Source organism: Canis lupus, chromosome 28 (assembly GCF_048164855.1).
Source record: "Canis lupus baileyi chromosome 28, mCanLup2.hap1, whole genome shotgun sequence".
NCBI lineage: Eukaryota > Metazoa > Chordata > Mammalia > Carnivora > Canidae > Canis > Canis lupus.
In genome coordinates, this window is record NC_132865.1 from 24,341,105 (window position 1) to 24,366,357 (window position 25,253).

The 25,253-nt window shown below is 37.0% G+C and overlaps 1 protein-coding gene across 1 annotated transcript in view; it reads right to left on the reverse strand.

The window, feature by feature from the left end:
- The window catches only part of PREX2 (phosphatidylinositol-3,4,5-trisphosphate dependent Rac exchange factor 2), a 283,911-nt gene that overhangs the window by 129,883 nt on the left and 128,775 nt on the right, over positions 1-25,253 (reverse strand). The window contains exons 14-20 of the mRNA XM_072804340.1: positions 24,876-24,951; positions 22,112-22,184; positions 18,747-18,889; positions 18,553-18,645; positions 16,516-16,664; positions 12,007-12,092; positions 308-444 (exon numbers count right to left, since the gene is read on the reverse strand). Of these exons, the coding sequence (XP_072660441.1) occupies positions 308-444; positions 12,007-12,092; positions 16,516-16,664; positions 18,553-18,645; positions 18,747-18,889; positions 22,112-22,184; positions 24,876-24,951 (757 nt within the window). The remainder of the gene's footprint in view (positions 1-307; positions 445-12,006; positions 12,093-16,515; positions 16,665-18,552; positions 18,646-18,746; positions 18,890-22,111; positions 22,185-24,875; positions 24,952-25,253) is intronic.

Sequence of the window (25,253 nt, forward strand, 5' to 3'; positions counted from 1 at the left end):
CTACAGCCATATCACCCTGAATGCACCCGATCTTGTCTGAAAATTCATAGCACAAAATGAATGAAAGGAAAATCCACCAGAGCACTTTTTAAATAGATGAAGATATCGTGACAATAAGCTGCAATCATTTAAGCATAATTGATCATAGATAATTATAATTATAATTAATAATAATTATAATAACACAATCATAATGCTGAGCTTATACCATGCTTAAATGTGATCCTAGAAGCAGAAACCTGTGTTGTGCTCTAGGCTTTCTACATAAGTATGCAATGAGATCTAGATAAGCTGCAGGGCAGTTTACCTTCATTGGTCTCCTATATTTCCTGCAGGCTGTAACATGTGCAATAACGCTGGCATGGGTCTCTTTACTGACATTGATTCCATTTACTTTGATAATACACTGTCCAGGGTGGAGACCAGCTGCTGCAGCCACAGTTCCTTCAAATACAAATAGGAAAATTGCCAAAAATTTGAGGAATGACATTCATTTTTATCACATATACAACAAGGAAAGTAATTTTTAAGTATAACAGAGATCTGGCTAGTATGCTCTTGATAAATTTAGTTCTGATAGCAATGCCCTCTCAAAATTTTTCTACTTTTCATCTGGCCACTCAAACTGTGATTAACAAAATATTCTCACATCTCCCTGAGAGTTAGTTTGAAGGATTATTGTAAAGTGACCTTTAACATGTTAGTCAGATATTCCCCCTCTCAAATGTCTAGTCAGTCTTAATTTTCTACATATGCGTATATAATGGCAAAATGGAAAGCCAGAAATTATGTCTTATTTATCTTTCTTTAGTCTATAAAAATCTCTAAATATTAAAATAGTATTCACTTTAATTGGCTTTTCTTAGTAACATTTAAGAACATTTGTTACTGGAAATTTCAGTTTTATTTCTTTTTATTTTTTAAATTCAATTATAATTAACATACAGCATTGTATTAGTTTCAGGTGTACAATATAATGATTCACCAATTCTATAATAACTTTCATGTTTTAAAATGCAGTTATAAGAAATTCTTAGGGAAAAAAATCAAGTCAACTAGCAACTACAAATAGACTGGATTTGCTAAGTAAAATAAGTGTTCAGGATATCTAAAAAGGGTCAGGAACCACAGAATTGGTAGAGAATAAAACTAATCAGATAACATCAATGGTCAATCATTTATTTGCACAGATGAAGACTTAAATACGCAAGTGGCATATTCTATCAGGGAGTTAAGATTTTCAGAAACTTTCAGTCATTATTATTTGATATTCTGAGCACATCAACATTTACATAGCACCATTAATAAATACAATGAATATAATTATTATAAGTGATTATAAAACTTATGTTAGAAGAGCCTTCTTTTGTAAGCAATTTCTCCAATGAAGGAATTATCAAACATTTTAGACAACATAATTTATATTCAAGAAGACAGTATGTATTTTTTTTTTCTCACTAAAATTCACTCCTAGAAATACTAAGTGATTTTTCTGGATTGAAGCAGGTCTTGGAGGGAAAAGGGATGCTCCCTATAGAAAGAATAGCCTAAAAAAAGAAACTGAATCAAGAAATAACCTGGACAGAACAGGATGCGGAGGAGGAGCAAGATGGCGGAAGAGCAGGGTCCCCAAATCACCTGTCTCCACCAAACTACCTAGAAAACCTTCAAATTATCCTGAAAATCTATGAATTCGGCCTGAGATTTAAAGAGAGACCAGCTGGAATGCAACAGTGAGAAGAGTCCGCGCTTCTATCAAGGTAGGAAGACCGGGAAAAAGACATAAAGGAACAAAGGCCTCCAAGGGGGAGGGGCCCCGCGAGGAGCCGGGCTGAGGCCGGGGCGAGTGTCCCCAGGACAGGAGAGCCCCGTCCCGGAGGAGCAGGAGCTGCACCGACCTTCCCGGGGGAAAGGGGCTCGCGGGGAGTTGGAGCAGGACCCAGGAGGGCGGGGATGCCTCGGGCTCCCGGGGACACTAACAGGCACCTGCGCGCCCAGGAGAGTGCGCCGAGCTCCCTAAGGGCTGCAGCGCGCACGGGGGACCCGGAGCAGCTCGGAGGGGCTCGGGGGCGGCTCCGCGGAGGGGGATGCGCGGCCCCGGGAGCAGCTCGGAGAGGCTCGGGCAGAGGAAGAGGCTCCGGCAGAGGAAGAGGCTCCGTGCAGAGGGGGCTGCGCGGTTCCAGGAGCAGCTCGCGGGGGCTCGGGCGGCGGCTCCGCGGAGGGGGCTGCGGGGCGGGAGCGCGAATCCACCAGCGCAGGCTCCGGAGCACAGGGCGCCGGGACACAGCCCAGGATCCCGCCTCCCCCGGGACAGGCAGAGGCCGGGAGGGCCCAGGACAGCGAGGACGCTCCTGCCCCAGCTGAGCAGATCAGCGGCCCCGCCCCGGAGCCTCCAGGCCCTGCAGACGGAGAGCTCCGGAGTTCCTGCGGGGGCTGAATCCAGGTTTCCAGAGCTGCCCCGCCACTGGGGCTGTTCCTCCTGCGGCCTCACGGGGTAAACAACCCCCACTGAGCCCTGCACCAGGCAGGGGCACAGCAGCTCCCCCAACTGCTAACACCTGAAAATCAGCACAACAGGCCCCTCCCCCAGAACACCAGCTAGACGGACAACTTCCAGGAGAAGCCAAGGGACTTAAAGAACACAGAATCAGAAGATACTCCCCGGTGGTTCTTTTTTTTTGTTTGTTTTGTTTTGCTTTTTGATTTGTTTCCTTCCCCCACCCCCCCCCCTTTTTTTTTCTCCTTTCTTTTTCTTTCTCTTTTTCTTCTTTTTTTTTTCTTTCGTTTTTTTTTCTCTTCCCTTTTTTTTCTCTTTCTCTTTTCTTTCCTTCTTTCTCTCCTCTCTTTCTCTCTTTTTCCCAATACAACTTGCTTTTGGCCACTCTGCACTGAGCAAAATGACTAGAAGGAAAACCTCACCTCAAAAGAAAGAATCAGAAACAGTCCTCTCTCCCACAGAGTTACAAAATCTGGATTACAATTCAATGTCAGAAAGCCAATTCAGAAGCACTATTATACAGCTACTGGTGGCTCTAGAAAAAAGTATAAAGGACTCAAGAGACTTCATGACTGCAGAATTTAGAGCTAATCAGGCAGAAATTAAAAATCAATTGAATGAGATGCAATCCAAACTAGAAGTCCTAACGACGAGGGTTAACGAGGTGGAAGAACGAGTGAGTGACATAGAAGACAAGTTGATAGCAAAGAGGGAAACTGAGGAAAAAAGAGACAGACAATTAAAAGACCATGAGGATAGATTAAGGGAAATAAACGACAGCCTGAGGAAGAAAAACCTACGTTTAATTGGGGTTCCCGAGGGCGCCGAAAGGGACAGAGGGCCAGAATATGTATTTGAACAAATTCTAGCTGAAAACTTTCCTAATCTGGGAAGGGAAACAGGCATTCAGATCCAGGAAATAGAGAGATCCCCCCCTAAAATCAATAAAAACCGTTCAACACCTCGACATTTAATTGTGAAGCTTGCAAATTCCAAAGATAAGGAGAAGATCCTTAAAGCAGCAAGAGACAAGAAATCCCTGACTTTTATGGGGAGGAGTATTAGGGTAACAGCAGACCTCTCCACAGAGACCTGGCAGGCCAGAAAGGGCTGGCAGGATATATTCAGGGTCCTAAATGAGAAGAACATGCAACCAAGAATACTTTATCCAGCAAGGCTCTCATTCAAAATGGAAGGAGAGATAAAGAGCTTCCAAGACAGGCAGCAACTAAAAGAATATGTGACCTCCAAACCAGCTCTGCAAGAAATTTTAAGGGGGACTCTTAAAATTCCCCTTTAAGAAGAAGTTCAGTGGAACAGTCCACAAAAACAAAGACTGAATAGATATCATGATGACACTAAACTCATATCTCTCAATAGTAACTCTGAATGTGAACGGGCTTAATGACCCCATCAAAAGGCGCAGGGTTTCAGACTGGATAAAAAAGCAGGACCCATCTATTTGCTGTCTACAAGAGACTCATTTTAGACAGAAGGACACCTACAGCCTGAAAATAAAAGGTTGGAGAACCATTTACCATTCGAATGGTCCTCAAAAGAAAGCAGGGGTAGCCATCCTTATATCAGATAAACTAAAATTTACCCCAAAGACTGTAGTGAGAGATGAAGAGGGACACTATATCATACTTAAAGGATCTATTCAACAAGAGGACTTAACAATCCTCAATATATATGCTCCGAATGTGGGAGCTGCCAAATATATAAATCAATTATTAACCAAAGTGAAGAAATACTTAGATAATAATACACTTATACTTGGTGACTTCAATCTAGCTCTTTCTATACTCGATAGGTCTTCTAAGCACAACATCTCCAAAGAAACGAGAGCTTTAAATGATACACTGGACCAGATGGATTTCACAGATATCTACAGAACTTTACATCCAAACTCAACTGAATACACATTCTTCTCAAGTGCACATGGAACTTTCTCCAGAATAGACCACATATTGGGACACAAATCGGGTCTGAACCGATACCAAAAGATTGGGATTGTCCCCTGCATATTCTCGGACCATAATGCCTTGAAATTAGAACTAAATCACAACAAAAAGTTTGGAAGGACCTCAAACACGTGGAGGTTAAGGACCATCCTGCTAAAAGATAAAAGGGTCAACCAGGAAATTAAGGAAGAATTAAAAAGATTCATGGAAACTAATGAGAATGAAGATACAACCATTCAAAATCTTTGGGATGCAGCAAAAGCAGTCCTAAGGGGGAAATACATCGCAATACAAGCATCCATTCAAAAACTGGAAAGAACTCAAATACAAAAGCTAACCTTACACATAAAGGAGCTAGAGAAAAAACAGCAAATAGATCCTACACCCAAGAGAAGAAGGGAGTTAATAAAGATTCGAGCAGAACTCAACGAAATCGAGATCAGAAGAACTGTGGAACAGATCAACAGAACCAGGAGTTGGTTCTTTGAAAGAATTAATAAGATAGATAAACCATTAGCCAGCCTTATTAAAAAGAAGAGAGAGAAGACTCAAATTAATAAAATCATGAATGAGAAAGGAGAGATCACTACCAACACCAAGGAAATACAAACGATTTTAAAAACATATTATGAACAGCTATACGCCAATAAATTAGGCAATCTAGAAGAAATGGACGCATTCCTGGAAAGCCACAAACTACCAAAACTGGAACAGGAAGAAATAGAAAACCTGAACAGGCCAATAACCAGGGAGGAAATTGAAGCAGTCATCAAAAACCTCCCAAGACACAAGAGTCCAGGGCCAGATGGCTTCCCAGGGGAATTTTATCAAACGTTTAAAGAAGAAATCATACCTATTCTCCTAAAGCTGTTTGGAAAGATAGAAAGAGATGGAGTACTTCCAAATTCGTTCTATGAAGCCAGCATCACCTTAATTCCAAAGCCAGACAAAGACCCCACCAAAAAGGAGAATTACAGACCAATATCCCTGATGAACATGGATGCAAAAATTCTCAACAAGATACTGGCCAATAGGATCCAACAGTACATTAAGAAAATTATCCACCATGACCAAGTAGGATTTATCCCTGGGACACAAGGCTGGTTCAACACCCGTAAAACAATCAATGTGATTCATCATATCAGCAAGAGAAAAACCAAGAACCATATGATCCTCTCATTGGATGCAGAGAAAGCATTTGACAAAATACAGCATCCGTTCCTGATCAAAACTCTTCAGAGTGTAGGGATAGAGGGAACATTCCTCGACATCTTAAAAGCCATCTATGAAAAGCCCACAGCAAATATCATTCTCAATGGGGAAGCACTAGGAGCCTTTCCCCTAAGATCAGGAACAAGACAGGGATGTCCACTCTCAACACTGCTGTTCAACATAGTACTGGAAGTCCTAGCCTCAGCAATCAGACAACAAAAAGACATTAAAGGCATTCAAATTGGCAAAGAAGAAGTCAAACTCTCCCTCTTCGCCGATGACATGATACTCTACATAGAAAACCCAAAAGTCTCCACCCCAAGATTGCTAGAACTCATACAACAATTCGGTAGCGTGGCAGGATACAAAATCAATGCCCAGAAGTCAGTGGCATTTCTATACACTAACAATGAGACTGAAGAAAGAGAAATTAAGGAGTCAATCCCATTTACAATTGCACCCAAAAGCATAAGATACCTAGGAATAAACCTAACCAAAGATGTAAAGGATCTATACCCTCAAAACTATAGAACACTTCTGAAAGAAATTGAGGAAGACACAAAGAGATGGAAAAATATTCCATGCTCATGGATTGGCAGAATTAATATTGTGAAAATGTCAATGTTACCCAGGGCAATATACACGTTTAATGCAATCCCTATCAAAATACCATGGACTTTCTTCAGAGAGTTAGAACAAATTATTTTAAGATTTGTGTGGAATCAGAAAAGACCCCGAATAGCCAGGGGAATTTTAAAAAAGAAAACCATATCTGGGGGCATCACAATGCCAGATTTCAGGTTGTACTACAAAGCTGTGGTCATCAAGACAGTGTGGTACTGGCACAAAAACAGACACATAGATCAGTGGAACAGAATAGAGAATCCAGAAGTGGACCCTGAACTTTATGGGCAACTAATATTCGATAAAGGAGGAAAGACTATCCATTGGAAGAAAGACAGTCTCTTCAATAAATGGTGCTGGGAAAATTGGACATCCACATGCAGAAGAATGAAACTAGACCACTCTCTTTCACCATACACAAAGATAAACTCAAAATGGATGAAAGATCTAAATGTGAGACAAGATTCCATCAAAATCCTAGAGAAGAACACAGGCAACACCCTTTTTGAACTCGGCCATAGTAACTTCTTGCAAGATACATCCACGAAGGCAAAAGAAACAAAAGCAAAAATGAACTATTGGGACTTCATCAAGATAAGAAGCTTTTGCACAGCAAAGGATACAGTCAACAAAACTCAAAGACAACCTACAGAATGGGAGAAGATATTTGCAAATGACATATCAGATAAAGGGCTAGTTTCCAAGATCTATAAAGAACTTATTAAACTCAACACCAAAGAAACAAACAATCCAATCATGAAATGGGCAAAAGACATGAACAGAAATCTCACAGAGGAAGACATAGACATGGCCAACATGCATATGAGAAAATGTTCTGCATCACTTGCCATCAGGGAAATACAAATCAAAACCACAATGAGATACCACCTCACACCAGTGAGAATGGGGAAAATTAACAAGGCAGGAAACAACAAATGTTGGAGAGGATGCGGAGAAAAGGGAACCCTCTTACACTGTTGGTGGGAATGTGAACTGGTGCAGCCACTCTGGAAAACTGTGTGGAGGTTCCTCAAACAGTTAAAAATAGACCTGCCCTACGACCCAGCAATTGCACTGTTGGGGATTTACCCCACAGATACAAATGCAATGAAACGCCGGGACACCTGCACCCCGATGTTTATAGCAGCAATGGCCACGATAGCCAAACTGTGGAAGGAGCCTCGGTGTCCAACGAAAGATGAATGGATAAAGAAGATGTGGTTTATGTATACAATGGAATATTACTCAGCCATTAGAAACGACAAATACCCACCATTTGCTTCAACGTGGATGGAACTGGAGGGTATTATGCTGAGTGAAGTAAGTCAGTCGGAGAAGGACAAACATTATATGTTCTCATTCATTTGGGGAATATAAATAATAGTCAAAGGGAATATAAGAGAAGGGAGAAGAAATGTGTGGGCAATATCAGAAAGGGAGACAGAACGTAAAGACTGCTAACTCTGGGAAACGAACTAGGGGTGGTAGAAGGGGAGGAGGGCGGGGGGTGGGAGTGAATGGGTGACGGGCACTGGGTGTTATTCTGTATGTTAGTAAATTGAACACCAATAAAAAATAAATTAAAAAAAAAAAAAAGAAATAACCTGGACATTTGGAAGCACATGAGCACTTAGTATGAGCTTAAAATGAGAGTGATGGTGAAGACTCTGGAGAGCCAAGCAGAGCCAGGTTGTGAAGTCCTTGAATACTCTATGTGAAGTCCTAACAGCCTGGACCTTACTATATATGCATGAGGAAAATCATTTAAGAATTTTAAGCAGACAAGTGACATGACCCCCCAAAACAGAGGATGGATCGCCAGAGTTTAAGTCAAAAATCAAAATCACAACAAGCATCTACTACAATTTTCTGGACTAGGACTAAAGCAGCATTTGTTATAAAAGATAGAATGAGATCAAGTATCTGATGTTTGATGACAGAGTTTTGTGAAGAGGCTACAGTCCTCAGGATTACTCCTCTGCCTTTGGACTCAGTGGCTGAGTAGACAGTCATTTTAATAAAGAAAATACAGAAGGTGAAGCAAGTTCAGAGTATAGATGGAAAGTTCAATTGGGGAAAATACTGAGTTTGGGGTTTTTTTTTATTTTTTTATTTTTTATTTTATTTATTTTATTTTTTTATTTATTTTATTTTTAAAATTTTTTTTTAAATACTGAGTTTTTAAGGTGCCAACAGGGCATTTAGTGGAGATGTTTAATAAATAATTAGATCTAGACTATAGAACCCAGGAAAGAGATCTGAGCAGGAGGTAGAGATTTAAATATCTCCAGCAAGAAGATCAATGAGATTTCTTACAGAGAACAAGAAGGCAGAGAAGACAGGCAGGAGCCAACAGTTATGGGGATGATAGATGAAGGGAGCTGAAGGGGTAGGAGAAAAATTTGAAAAGTGCCATCTCAGAAATCAAGAGATGAACCTTTCCAGCAAACAGGAGTAGTCAGTTCAAACAAATACCACGAAAGCTCAATTAATACAAATGCTATTGATGTCCAAACAGTACTTTTCAGTCAAGTCCATGATAAATCTTATAAGACAGACTGGAGACATGGGTGGAAGATAGGGAGAGATGTCTATAGCACTGGGCTAAAACTCAAATAGGAAGTGAAGAAGGGCAGCTAAAGATACAGACCAGAATTTCAGGAAGTTTGGTCATGACAAAATAAAGTTTATCAGCATATTATTCTAGAGCTGAGCTTATCAATTTTGGATGTACATACAAATCATCCGAGGATCTTGTTAAAATGTAGGCTCTGACTCCGCACATCCTGCGTGGGTCCTAAGATTCTCCATTTCTAACCAGTCCCCAGGCAATGACAATGCTATAGGTCTATGGATCCTATTTTAAGTAGCAAGGATCTAGATGGGAAAACAGCAAGAGGAAAAGGTTCCGTGTTTGCTGTTCTACTTTGAGATCATTTTGCTTCTTTGTTTATTTTAGTGGGAAAGAATTAAGCATGTTCACAGCCTGTACTATATTAATCCAATGAAGAGAAAAGGCCGAAATTCTGGAAGAGGGATATCTGACAGTGTAACACTCCAGAGAAGGTATCCGAAGGGATGGGATCTAGAACACCTATTCACCTTGAACTCTAAAAATGGGGTAAAAAGACCTCTTCCTCTAGGGTGGGAGAAAGCTAGTGAAGGTGTAAGAGCCAGTGAAACGTGCGGGTATGCAGAAAAAGGTGTGGGACTCTGAGGGTTTCATACCGACCCTGGATTTTTCTGTGAAAAAGGAAGTTCATCTTGGGATACAGGAGGAATGAGGAGAAAAAGAAGGAGATGATGAGAGACTTGAAAAGATTGCTGAGTCATTAGGCAGGCCCAGTAAAAGGATGGTGAACTGGGATGACACTAATTCTACATCCATGATAGTTGTTTTCCCAGGTACTCAGGAGAAAAACCAAAAGAGATGGTTAAGTTGATCCAAGACTAAAAAGAAATGACAGGGTACACCCGAAGAATAATGACGAGGATCCTAGTAATGCTGGCAAGGATGACAGGGGACCTACTCTGGAGATAAAGCTGGCTAAGGAAGGGGGTCTTCAGGTGTATAACTAACCAGGAGAAACAGAGAAGAATCCAGAGGCTGGAGGTCCCAAATGAATTAAAAAAAAAAACAAAACAAAATACAAAACAAAAGAACCCCCACAAGCTGAGAATATCAAAGTGATGTGATTGCAGTAAGAAATTGGCATATTGGAGTTTTAGATTCCAAAGGTGAAATTTCAGATATAGATATACTCTAGTGTATGGCCATAGGAGAGGGCTGAAGAAGAAAAAATGAAAAGTTTTCCTTTCTTACAGCAAAATTACAGTGCAAAAAGAAACCACAGAATAATATCTTTTCATTTAGTATATATCTGAAAGGAAAAGCACATGAGCATTTCTGTCTTTTAGTCTTCAGAAGTAAAGGCCCAGAACCCCGCTCTTTGAAAGACATTGTAATAAGGACAGAGGCACAACTGGATTCACTCAGGTTTTCAGTGATTTTACAGTACAGATAATGTGACTCACTTTTTTGTTTAGTGAAAATGAAGATCTTTGATGTACCAACTATCCCCTTGCAGTATGAAATATATCCCATTTCAGTTTTATACTATTGAGTTATTGGAAAGGTTTTGAATGTCTATTAGTCTATATGTTTTAAACATCTCAGTGAAAAGACAAGTTTTTGAAATAAGATTCATTTTTGTCACATATACACTAATACAGGCAATTTTATAATCTAATACAAGTCTAGCTAGTATGTGCTTGATACATTTGATTCTGATAGCAATACCTTCTCAAAATTTTTCAGTCTAATATCTGGGTGATCATATTAAGATGCTTTACATTTTATGTTTTCTCAGAATGAGAATCATGTATGTCTCTTGTTAAGATAAATGCATGGCCTCTTTGCTTATAGTGACATTTCTTTCTATAGCAGCAAGCTATATACTATGTGGAATCTAACAGTCATTTCCTTAAATCATTTCTAGTGTTAGTATAATACAAAATTTAAAATACATATAACAAGAGATATCAATGGTTTATTTTTATTTACCTATCAAACAAAAAAAGAATAAAACATAAATGTAAGTTATTATTTAATTTAAAATGCATTTTATAGCTTATGAAATGCTTCATTTATATAAATACTTGAAGTAATCATATAGAAACCGGTTATAAAACACACAGATCATTCTTAAGCCTGAAAACCTACATCTTTGAGTTACTGACAAAAATATAGTTATTTGCCACCAGAGGAAAATACAAATGAACAACTGCATGAAAACATGCAGAAAAGTGTGATTGGGAGGCATCATTCTCTCATCAGTTTTGTTTTTTAATTTTTATTTAAATCCAATTTAATTAATATATAGCATATTATTTGAGAGGTAGAACTGAGTGATTCATCAGTTGCATATAACACCCAGTGCTCATCACATCACATGCCCTCCTTAATACCCATCACCGTTACCCCATCCCCTACCTACCCCACTCCCCTCTGGCAACCCTCAATTTGTTTCCTAGAGTTAGGAGTCTCTTATGGTTTGTCTCCTTTTCTATTTTCATCTTATTTATTTTTCCTTCCCTTTGCCTATGTAAAAGGCAAAAGATTTATGCAATCTGAAGAGAAACCAGAGTATTCCCTTTGCCTATGTTCATCTCTTTTGTTTCTTAAATTCCACATACGAGTGAAATCATAAGGTACCTTGTCTTTCTCTGACTGATTTATTTCACTTAGCATAACACCCTCTAGTTCCATCCACATCATCAGTTTTTAACAGTGATAAATATGCCTTATAATTTTAAGGGTTTTTTTATTTTTTTATTTTTTTTATTTTTTTTAATTTTTATTTATTTATGATAGTCACAGAGAGAGAGAGAGAGAGAGAGGCAGAGACATAGGCAGAGGAAGAAGCAGGCTCCATGCACCGGGAACCCGACGTGGGACTCGATCCCGGGTCTCCAGGATCGCGCCCGGGGCCAAAGGCAGGCACTAAACCGCTGCACCACCCAGGGATCCCCTAAGGTTTTTTTTAAAATATTTTTTTAGGAATATACTGCCACTGACCTAATAAAGTAAAAATATGATTGAGAAAAATCATGACAACATGATCATGTGCATTTTGAACATATTCTCCATCAGCCAGCAATATCCAAACATGCTGAAAAGCTGTTTGCCACGTGGAACGAATTTCTCACCTCTTCCTACTGCATGTACAACTGATGGGCCATATCCTCGGATCTGGAATCCAAGTCCTTCAGCTGAATCTGGGATTTTCACAGTCCTAAAATCAGTTAGAAAATAGGGTAAGATGACTTTAAAATGCCACAGTTGGTTAAAACAATGATGCCTACACTTTATTCACTCTTTCAGTCACATGTGTAGGGGGGTTTACTGTGTAAAAGATACTGACTGGGTTAGAAACCAGGTGACAAACAGGGCGCATGCCCTCACAAAGGCACCCAGCCAGCACACATGACAGACTTCCTCAACTGAGCATGGCCATTGCATGGTGTACGCTGAATGAGGAACAGGCTCTGGGATCAGACGAAACTAGCTCCGAATCCTCATTTAGTCACTTGATGGTTGAGTAACTTGCACAAACTCCTTAACTTCTCTGAGCTTGTTTCCACAGAAAGAGGACATTAAAACTCATTTTGCCTGGTGTCATTGGTGACTAAAAGAGGAATCTTTGGTCCATTGCCTTACAACATGCTACGAACCATGTAGGCATTTCAATAAAATGGAAGCTCCTCTCCTTAGCTTACCATTAAAAAAAAAAAAAAGTATTTATTTATTTGAGAGATAGAGAAGAGATAGAGCAGGAGCAAGGGGAGGGGCAAAGGGAGAGAGAGAATCCTCCTAAGACTCCCTGCCGGGTTCAGCGATATATGGGTTCAGCGATATACGAGAGGCTCTATCCCTGGACCCTGAGATCAACCTGAGCCGAAATCAAGAGTCCGCCACTTAACAGACAGAGCCACCCACTAAGGAGCCAACTTCTTAGTTTACTGTTACAAAGAAGATAGAGCACTGTGAAATGTCTTTGTTACAAATAATAAAAGAAACAGAGTTAATCCATTTCTACCTGTGGGGAATTTCATCAAAGCACAACAACAAAAAGCTACTTCTATGAAGAACAGATCTGTCAAACACTACCTCAAAATAATTATAAAATGTGATTAACTTCAGTATTTATTCAGTGAAATTTTGAGAGAATAATACATCAAAAGGAAAACCTGAATAAGGAAAGAAATGTTTTCAATGAAGCCATGTGGAAAACAAGATGAGGGAAAGTAGAGCCTGAGGAAACTATTATGACAAACCAATGAGGGATGTCCAGTTTGGCACTAATAAGTGAGCCACTCCACAGAAGGAAGCCAGAGATCAGAGAGCAACAATGAAAAGCAGGGAACATGAGATAAGGCTGAACATTATAATAATAAAAATGACTATCGTAAATTGTAGTACAGAGCAAAGACAAACGAATGCAATGCAATAAATTTTGATGGATGGCCCTAGATGCCCAAGAAACAAAAGTGTTTTCCAAAAGATGACGAATTAATCATGAAACAAATGTCAGCAGCACTTCAAGGGCACATTAGACAGAGCCTGAAGTTAGGTACAACAGCACTTACTTACAATTTATAAAATAGCTGCTAGATCAGTTTGAGCAACACCGTGCCTAGGACACTTGAGAAAGCCATACATGGCATTTGCGCCTGATGGCAGAGGCTGATCCTGCAATCTGAAATATAACCGAGGCAGGCTTTCCAAAATTGGGTGATAGAAATGGGAATTGTCTGTTTTAGGGAAACTTGAAAGTAGTATTATGAATTAAGTTACATACTGTGAATAGGCTATACACTATGAAGTGATCTACATATTGGTGGAGTAGAGGTCACAGAACTAATTTTCCTTTATCCTTAATTACATACCATCTGGTGTATAAGGCTGTATTTGCTTGCTTGGAATAGCACCTTGTTACTAGTGTCTGTCAAAAATAAATAAATAAAAGACACCTGAAAATGGGAAATAACTGACTAGGAAAAGGAAAAGAAAAAGGAATAAATATGTTTTCTGAGCATGAAGCAAAAAAAATAGAAGTAGCTCATGCTTCTATTTATCATGAACTAGAGTTCGCTTTTGCTGAAATAACTTCAAGCTTTCCAGCCATGGTGAGTTATTGTTGCTTTTGGATTGTGAGGAATTCATAGCAGCCTCTTGGTTCTTTCACAGCAAGGTCTTCTATCTTCTAATATTGCTAGGGAAGGCTGACCTTACTCTAATCTTCAAGAAGATTATTATATATTTCTTTAAAAATTTTGTACAAAACACCATGAGATTCATTTTGCTTATAATACTGGGACTCTCTTCATAAAGTGATCTTTGGAAAACATGTTTCCCTGCTGGGACTACTATATTGTCTATTAAACGAAGAATTAAGTTTATACAAAAGGAACACTCCGTTTCGTGTAGAAAGTAAGTGCACTAAATAATCTGCTACAAAGCCTTTTGAAAAATTCTTTGATGCTATCAAGTGTAAAATACAGCTATGCTCAAAAGAAAACTACAGTTGTATTTATTTCTCATATTTTTGCCTTTTCCTCCCCAGACAAGACACTACACATCAAGTATAAGGGGCCACTGTAAGAAAATATGGGAGAATGATTTATAGGAATCATACCTTAGGATAAGGACATAAAGGAAAGGCTACAGATTTCAAGTAAGTTAAAAGTGAAAGATAAAATCAGTACTCTATCTTCAAAATCAAAATGGTTTTGAAATATAAAATATGCTCCTGATGTAATAAGGAAGCAATGAAAAAAATGAAATAAGAAGAGATATGCATCACAGATAACATCACTGGAGTATACACGATGAGCTGAACAGGTCACTAAGTTCTTTACAAACCTAAATTTATTTAATGTTCTCAGCAGCTCCATGACATAGACAGTCTTATCAGCTTCATTTTTTTATGGATGAAGATGTTGAAGCAACATAATTAGCAAGCAAGTGGTGGAAGAGAAGCTTGAACCTGGACCAGAAATATTGGGTTCCAGATACTGTGCAATAAGCACAGAGTAGGAAGACACAGGTTCTAATGCTGCTCATCAAGCAATTAGTTCTAGAACTGAAGATTTGCCCCTATCTATTTAATCTTAAAGTTGAGGACTTCAGAGTGATCCAGCTGTTTACATGTCTATGATCAGTCAATCAGTAGTTACAGAGTTAAATCAGGGAGCAATAGGGCCATGGGGAGGCCCTTTATGTTTACTAAGGATGCTTTGGACTATTATTCTCTTATTCCTTTCCAGTCTGCTCTTTTCCTTTTAAGTGTCCTCAAAGGGTCCGGAGGTAGGCAACTAAGGTGAGTTTACCCTGGACAGGACTGGATAAAGAGGGAGTAATAGATCAAAATTAGGTTGAGAGAGAAGACATTGTTATGGTTATTCTCTGCCCTCCAGCCCAAAGTTTTCCTAAATGAGTAATTTTAATGAGTCACACTCACTCTTTCCTTGGTAAGTTTTACCATCGACCTTGATGACTTAATGCTGAAGAATCTAGCTCATTACATTGCATGCTCGCTTCAGCAGCACATATATTCTAGCTCATTACATTGCATTTCAATTCCTAAGATAAAGAGTGCACCCAGTTACTGATGAATATATATATTAAAGCAGGGAAGCATTGTATTCTATAGATAGTAAGAATATTTTCATAAGTAGTTAAACTAAACCTTTTGTTTTTTAAGTGGTAACCTTCATTTACCTTAAAATGAATACAGAGGCTTAGTTGCTTATTACTATGAATAAGTGACATAATTAAATTTTAGACAGTAATTTTAATATAATCATACTACATTAAGACATTATGCTAAGTGCTTTCTATTCATCATATTGATTAATTAATTGATTAAACAAATCATGGAAACATGATATGGGAACACTAGACTATCATGATTTGCAGAAGAAAAACCAACGTCTTCCAAGGATATCCATAATATCTTATTAATTAAAAAAAACAGATTATAATGCATGATCCCATTTTATAAATACACGGTTGTGTAAATCTGCATCAGTACTTAGAAAAATCAACTATTACTGAATTTCAAAAAGATAATAATGCCTGATATGATTATAAGAAACACATCTTTGTTTAGAAAAATCTATACTCTCTAAATTTGCTATAATAAACATGAGGGTTTTTTCCTAATCATAGGTAGGTAGGTAGATAGACTTTTTTTTTAACAGAATGGACATGTCACTAAGTACAAGCAAGCATGTGAGTGTATTTCACCTAGCTGTGCTCCCATTTCTTATAAGCATTTAATTACAAACCTAATATCTAACTAACTTATAGACCTGAAATTCTTAGAGCTGAACATGGTGAATGCAGTTCTTAATATAAAGTGTTCTCCTAGTTTTCTTCACTTCTAATCAAACTCAATCCAACCTAGACCAGAAAATATGGGCAGCAAAAACAGTATTAGTTCTACTGAAACTACCTGATTTGAGTAGCAAGCATTAGTATCATAAGTGATGCAGTTTTTCCTATCATTTAAAGACCAGTATTAGTGATCTTGGTGAGGTTTAAATGTCTCAAGCAATGAGATACTTAATTCTAGACATGTACTTAGTTAACTTTTCTATTTTATTCACCTATGTATAATTTTTTTTAAATCCCACATAAATCATGCAACTTACTCCCTTGGCTTTGTGCTCACAAGAACTCTTAGAGGTTTTCTGCTGTTTAAGCATGATTTCAGGAAGCAATCCACTTCATTGAAAGGTCTCATAAAAACTAGGTCACCATTAATAGCAAAAATCTTTTTCCCAACTTCCATGCCAGCCATCTAAGAGAGAAATAGAAAAAAAAATCAAATTATATTTTAATAAGGAATCTATTTCACAGAATTAGAAGCTGAAAAGACCTAGAACTTGCAGATTTTTGACATTTTAACACATCTGCAATGTTTTTTTTATACAATTTCACACAACAGAACTGTGGGGGAGATAACACAGTTATTCTCTTTGACCTAGTTTTAAATTTGATCACCCATTTGTACTGAAATTCCCTGCCCCTTCTTTTATGACTTAATTTTGTACTCCTCCTGTGACCCTCTTTCTTTTGTACCTTATAGTTCTTTTTCTTATTTCATCCTTTAAGCTACAGTCAAACCCCAGGGTAATTTTCTTTTACTTTGTTTTCCATTTATGTCCAATTAACTCAGAGAGGTTCAACCTCTATATAGCCATCAATGACAGCTGAATACGTATTGCTAGCATGACACAGCATAGATATCTTCAGGGCAGGAGAGAGGAATGGCCTGGAACCCCAGGAAAAGAGCTCCAGAAAGCACAGATTGGCAGAGGCTGAAAAGATAAAAGAAGACATCATCTCTCCATGCCAACCAGGCCGCCATTCTTAACCAATTCCACTGACTCCGAACTACATGCTGTTTTGGTTACCAGAGAAATGATGAAAACCTGAGAGAGTGCATTTAATCAGTGGCATAGTCAGATGAAACTGTCCCCTAAGAACACCCACAGAAAATGTCTGAGAGAAACATTTCCTTCTTGCAGAAAATTACTAAAAATAGTCCCTTCTTGGTCCAGCCCACTAACAAAGTATGAGTTGACCAGAGTTATTTCAATTGGAATGAGTGTGCTCTACCTAACATTGTCTTGCATGAGCTTGTGTTTTGGTAAAAGATGAAGGCCTTGGGCAATAGCAGATAGGAGGATGGATGGCAACCTTAAATAGATTCGAAGTTAAAAGCCATGCTTCATTCATTCTCACATTCTCTAGTTAAGATTTATATATTTAGAAGTTTGGTTGAGGATTAAGGCATTTTTACAAGCCAGACAGCAAGGTGAGACCATTTTAAATCTGATATGTGTGGGATATAACAATCCCAATAGGTTCCGTGAGAGCAGGAGATTTTGTCTCTTGTTCACTGTTGTATTCCCAGAGCCTAGAACACTGCCTGGTATATAATAGGTACTAAATAAATAATTCTCAATGAATGATCAGGAGATTCATTTTTTAAAGGCTGATGACGTGAGAGAACATCAATTGCCATTAACCTAATGAGAAAATAAGTTAAAACATGTGCTTTACTGGTGAAAGTTATATATATATATATTTTTAGGACAATCAAAAGTGATAGGAAAATAAAAGACATAGCCCTTGATTTAATGGAACAGTTATCTGACATACATAATAGTGTCTCACTGAATGCAGTCTCCATAGGGTTCCCCCAATCACTGATGAACAGGGAAGTCCCAGGGACAAGGGATAAGCCATGTGACTTCCCAGGAGGTCAAGAGTTCACAACTATCAATCTTTACAATACTTCCTTTCAACTATCTTTGAGTACATGGACTCTGTCACAAATCCCAATATCTGGTAGAAACTCAGAGTAAGATTATTCAGAAACACTATTTTTTTAAAGGTTTTATTTATTTATTCATAGACACAGAGAGAGAGAGAGAGAGAGGCAGAGACACAGACAGAGGGAGAAGCAGGCTCCATGCAGGGAGCCTGATGTGGGACTCGATCCCGGGTCTCCAGGATCACACCCCAGGCTGCAGGCGGCGCCAAACCGCTGCGCCACGGGGGCTGCCCAAGAAACACTATTTTTAATAAAGACACTTATAAGCTAATTTCAATTTGTTTAGAACTTTTATATTTGTATGTCATTGACAAGAAATTTAAATAAAAATGCTACTTTACATTACCTCAGCATTAGAGCCCTTTTCTACCAACTTTATTATTGGAACTTTATTTTTGTCTTCTAACCCAAAACCATAGCTGCCTTCATTGGATTTAATCTGAAATGCAAAATATTAACATTATTAATAAAGGTACTATGAAAAAAGGTACAAATCAAACAGAATAAAGGAAGAAAACTTATACATGTTAATAAGCTTACCAATAATGATTTGGCTATAACATTTTCCACAACTTTTAAATCATGTTTCATTAGACGATGCTTCATATTTGATCCTTCCATTTCCTCATCCGAAAAAAAACGGAAAAGTAGGGGTTCATCTTTGAATTCACTTTTTTCAAGGACTACAAAAACAGATTCAAATAGTTTCAATTAATCCAAAAATTGAACCCACTTTCCATATTAATAGACATTCAGTAAACGAATACCTGTCCCATAACCTCAATGTCATACTCTTAGAAGAAATTTCACTCACAAGTATCCCTATGATATTGTTCTATTTCTTCTGACAGCTTTAAACTGATAATTCTTTTAAATTACTATTAACTGGTATGCCTGAGTGGCTCAGCAGTTAAGCATCTAGCTTCGGCCCAGGGCGTGATCCTGGAGTCTCGGGATCAAGTCCCACATCAGGCTCCTGCATGGAGCCTGGTTCTCTCTCTGCCTGTGTCTCTGCCTCTCTCTCTCTCCTTGTCTCTCAAGGACAAATAAAATAAAATCTTTAAAATATAAAAATATAAATAAATAATTATTAACTAAAGAATTGTGAATTTTTAAGTATTTTTTCATAACTTAACTGTTTTGTACTCACCCAAATTTAATAAAAGATTATAATGAATAAAAAATGTATGCAATCCAAAACATAAAAACCTACAGTGTTTTGAATTTGTAGTAAACATTCAAAGTAAGTTTTTAATATCCTGAACAATTATGGGAAAACTCAAATGAGTAAGTGTTGCTCTTATGTGTGTGAGCCATTCCCACTGTGGTCACTTTTATCAACAATTCAAACCAGAAATAGATCTTCTGGGTGAAATGTAATTTTAGTTTCCACTAATTCCTAGTTTTTTTCTATTTCAAAACATTATTCTCAAATAATCTTATTTCAATAAAGGTCATTTCCCCCCTTTTATGTATGTTAATAGTTCCCCCCAAGTCCCTAAGATCCCTGACACGCCCTGATGACATAAGGTTTATGTTTCATTAATCTTTTTAAAAATAAGGCTAAATACCAATGGAGAGAAATTTATATTCAGTGAGATCCTGACAGCTGTCAAAATGTTTTGAAAGAGAAATCTTCTCTATTTCTATTTATCTCTCCTTGGTAGGTAGAAACACACTTGTTGGAACAGGGTAATTCATTGAGCTGGGAAACTAAAGGTAAGACAGTGGTCCCATGGCACTGTACAAGGTTTGGCTTAAGATGAGACAAATCTCCAGGTCTGGGTCTGATTCTGGGTGTGACTTTGGGAAAGTTACTTAACTCTTTGAACTGTAGTTTCCTCATCAGTAAAAGGGGGGGCAATAAAACCTTCTTCATAATGCACAGAACCAAAAATGAAGTAACAAGTGTGATTAACTGGACATACAGAAAGCAATACAAAACTATTTTATTTCATTATTATTACAGAGTTCCAAATAATAACTGGTGATATATGTATTGATCTTTGGATGGAAGACTGGCTGGCAACTTGGGTTAACAATTGAAAACTATCAACCACCAATTAAAAAGTAACATGCCACATTTGACAACAGAAATGAAAATTCTACTTGAGATCAAGTTAGGTCTTGCCTACATGACCCAAGTGCTTCCACAAAACTCACATGGTGTTTTGCTACTGCTATTTTCCTCTACAAAATACTATGCCTAACAGGAGTGAGAAAGGATATCAATAAAGACAGGCAGGAGCCAAATTTGTTGTGCTTAACTGACATAGACTTTTGTAGGGAAACTATTGTTCTTAACTCAATAGTTTATTTTTTTTGTTGTTATTTTATTTATTTATTTAGGCATATGAGAGGGGCAGACAGAGAGGGAGAGAGAAAATCTCAAGCAGGCTCCACCTCCAGCATGAGCCCAACAATGGGTTTGACTTCACACCCGAGATTGTGATTTGAGCCAAAATCAAGAGTTAGATGCTTAACCGACTAAGCCACCCAGGCACCCTTAACTCAATATTTTGACATAAATATTTAGATAAAGTTACTGCTTATTGATGTTTTAAAAAGAAAAACAATTGGAAGCTCAGCGGTTTAGTGCTGCCTTCAGCCCAGCGCGTGGTCCTGGAGACCCAGAATTGAGTCCACGTTGGGCTCCCTGAATGGAGCCTGCTTTTCCCTCTGCCTGTGTCTCTGCCTCTCTCTCTCTCTCTCTCTCTCTCTCTGTGTGTGTGTGTGTCTCATGAATAAATAAATAAAATCTTAAAAAAAAGAAAATTAAAATACTTGAAGGCTTTCAGCTTGATATTATTGTTTTAATTCCCCATAATAATGTCAATTCTCCCAGTCAATAGTTTGCTCTTCAAAGACTGATATTTCTCTATCACAACTCATATAGTGCTCTAGAGATACATAGTGGGATGTAATGGAAATCCCAAATGAATGTAGGCTAACCAAAAATGCTCTCAATATCATTGAAAGTTTTGTTATACTTCCTTCTTCATAAAAAGGTAATGACCTTGTGATTGTTTCAGTTGGTTGAGTAGTTGACTCTTGATTGCTCAACCAACTGAGGGTCATGAGATTGAGCTTGGGGTCAGGCTCCACCCTCAGCAGGCAATCTGCTTAAGATTCTCTCTCTTCCTCTCCCTCTGCCTTCTCTCCCAGTCTCTTTCTCTAAAATAAATAAATCTTTTTTTTAAAAAAAAGGTAATAACCTTCTGAAAGTAACTGACAAATAGGTATATATACATAACCCAAATGTGTTTATAAGTATACATATATATGTTATATACATGCAAACAGTGCAAAAGATTAGGTTTGTGGAATCTATAAGATGCTATGAATAGAGAGGGAAAACTAAGTCTCATTATTTTTATAAATTTAGGGGGAATGAAGTCATCGAACAACAAAATCTTTAATTAGTAGCCAATATGAAAGACATTTTTTTCCATAGATTTATAATTTTATTCTCTGAGATAATTTTAAAAGCATTTTTCTAAAAAGAACAATAATTATCTGACAATATATGCTTTCATTTAATCATTTTAAATATATACTGACATTCAAAAAACCCATGAGTCTGATCTAAAACAATTTCAATTTTTTTTAGAAGCTACTTAAAAAAAAACCAACTTCTTAGTTCAAGATTTTGTTCTTCTGGAATCAGTCTAGAAAAATAGAAGGGAAGTCATAGCAACTGGTAGATAATAGCAACTAGACATTGGAATGGCACCAGCGGTGAAACTGAATGCAGATATGATGTAGCATGGATACATGGCAAGACCCATACAGTCTTGTTGGTTCATCTCTAAATGACTTCACTAAAAGAATGAGATACTCCCTATGCCCTAACAAAAACAAAACAGTAAAATACATTTGTAATCTCCCAGAATAAAAATTCCTACCATGGTGCATAAATCCATTGTCACAGAGACCGACACCAAATATCATTGCTTCTTCTCGGGTGCGGCAATCCCCCTGTTAACCACAAAAATATGGCATATCTTAATAGGCAACTAAAGGCTTTGGTGTGTCTTCATGACATTTGATGTTCCCAGCACCATACTGACAGAGCCAGTCATTTATTAAGGCACACATCGCATTCATAAGCTCATGATGCACCTAATTGCTATAAAACATTTATTTAATTATGAAAACATCTTTTTTGACATTAAGTGAAAAGCAAAGAGTTAATATTTCCTGAGAAAAACCATATTGTATTAAACATGAAAATATATAAGTAACTAAAATTTGTTGATACCACAAATGATCCATTTCTCTCATTTTTTTTAAATCTTGTATCCCAATTGTACCACAAGAAAACAACCTATATATTGAAAACACACTAAATAAAGTTAACGAAAAATCATTATGCATGATCTCTGCTATCACATTCCTCTACTAAATGGCCTTGCTCTTTAAAGGACCCCTAAAAAACTCTACTAATGTAGGGTGATTTCTAAGACCCTAAAAGTAATTTGTACAGCTGAGCTTGTAAATGCAAGCTTCTCTTTTACTATCTTGCAGAAAAAATAATCAGATCATATAAATGAAGAAAAAAATGAAAGCCCAATCCAAGCTTCTGTTATGTTTTTATCTAGAAAACTTCTATTTTGTTCATATAAGTATGGATTCATATATAGGAATAGGCATATGTACATATATGTATGTATCTAATGTTAGTCCTACCAAATTATTCTAATGTCCCTGTGCCTTTTACTGTTAGATAATAATTCGCTAAGTAGTAAACCGTTGTGAAAATAAAAATCTAGATAAATGAAGGGATTTGTTCAACTTTACATAACTAATCAGAAGAACAAGCATCTGGTAGTAGATTACCTGAGTCCCAGTCCATCACCCCAATTTCTAGTATGTACCACTTCTAAGAAATTGTCATAATAGGCCACTAAGAAAACCTGAAGAAAAAAAATAATTGCAATATGGTCCAGTTTTTGGATAGCCTGTTCTATTATTCTAATACTCACATTTGAAAAGTAAAACAATGCCAAAAAAAAAAAGAAGAAAAAAAGCTGCTCACTGGTTCCTGAACTTTAAATATTTATTAGGCACCAATCTTCACTTCAAAAAACTTTCTTCAGTTTTCTCACATAGTCAACATACACAACAAGTTCATGTGAATTCTATAAGATTATAATTTCTATGTAAAATGCCAACTCTGACACCAAGTACAGAACCAATTCTAATGATGCACATTTGACCATAATATTGAAAAAGGCTCTGACTCTAGTAAACCCACTGCATGTATGAATCAGTTTTTATATAAAAATAATTGTTTGGTTTAATCTAAAATCTTAACTTCTAAATAAAATACATTTAAGTGCTATAAATTCAAAAATAAGCAGTCTTGGGTAGTCTAGAAATTAATATTACATAATAAAAATCTCAACATTTATGTGCACAGATGAATCAAATATTAAACAATATTGAAGCAAAAATTATGATTATCAAATGTTATTCATATTTAACAAGGAATAGACCACTTTCTTTAATAACAAAAAAGTAAAACTGCTTATGAAATAGACATATATATCTAAGCATGATAACATTTCAACAAGCAATATCCCCTACCCCAAAATAGTAAGTTCTATCAAAGTTGTTTTTTAATCAATGAAAAACAAGTGATCATATATTAGTTGACCCAGTATAATAAAACATTTAAATTTTTATTTGAATATCTAGTATGTTGGGGTAGATGCCCTAATTTGCAAATAACATTTTTTCAATACCTACCATAGTTCCTGAGCTAAATAAATACAATTAACAATAAATTTCATACTTTCTTATTTAAAATGAGCGTAGATAAATATTAAAGCTTATATGGTCAAAGCACAATTATTATCTAACCAAGAGAAAGGCACAGGCATTTTAGAATAATTTGCTAGGACTAATAAACAGTATCTTAAAACAAATTAGAAAACAAACCATACAAGAGGTTTTAGTGTATGTGCATAGATATTCTTCAGTAATATTCAAATTAAACCTAAGATTCGATTCTATTCTTTTTTTTTTCTTTTTTTTTTTTTTCGATTCTATTCTTTTCTTTTTTCTTTTCTTTCTTTCTTTCTTTCTTTCTTTCTTTCTTTCTTTCTCTCTCTCTCTCTTTTCTTTCTTTCTTTCTTTCTTTCTTTCTTTCTTTCTTTCTTTCTTTCTTTCTTTCTTTCTTTCTTTCTTTCTTTCTCTTTCTGTTTCTCTCTCTCTTTCGTAAATAGACTCCATGCCCAGCATGGAGCCAAATGTGGGGCTTGAACTCATGACCCTGAGATCAAGAAGTGAGTTGAGATCAAGAGTCGGATGCATTCTTTAAAACAAAACAAAACAAAACAAAACAAAACAAAACAAAAAAAAGAAAAAGTCAGACCCTTAACTGACTGAACCATCCAGATACCCTACACTTAGTTTTTTTGATGAATCTCAGTTGATATTTTAAAAATAGGAACATCTTTCTCTTGAAAGACCGAATAGTATAAAAATTAACTTTGAAGACTCTGAAGTCAGATTACCTAGATTCAAATCCTAACTCTGCTTTATATTAGCTATTTTACTGTGTGTCATCTGCACGTGGTGATAAAAAAAAAAAAAGTACCCTGATCACCTCAAAGCTTAAAGCAGCAGTGAATGTAACTCAGAAACTTCTATTTGTCTATTTACCTGCGCAATTAACCAGTCTATAAGTTTGTTGGCCATGACTACAGATTTGTAGGTCCTTAGATGGTAATCTTTATCTCTATACAGGAAAAAGAAAACAAAACCAGTAAGCAAGGGGATAAGTGCAGGAAAACATTTCATTTAATATCAGTGTACAACAGAAAAGTTTACTAAATATAATCTGAATGTATCATCCAAATTATGTGCAAATAAGAGAGGTTTCCGAGGTATACATAATACCTGAAAATTCCTTCATTAGCTCATATCAGAACTGACTGACAAGGATACCAAAACAGGACATTTCTCCTTTGACATCTTCTTATACACAAGTATATTATTACTGATATATTATCTAGTAATAACTTAGCTAGAAACACAATA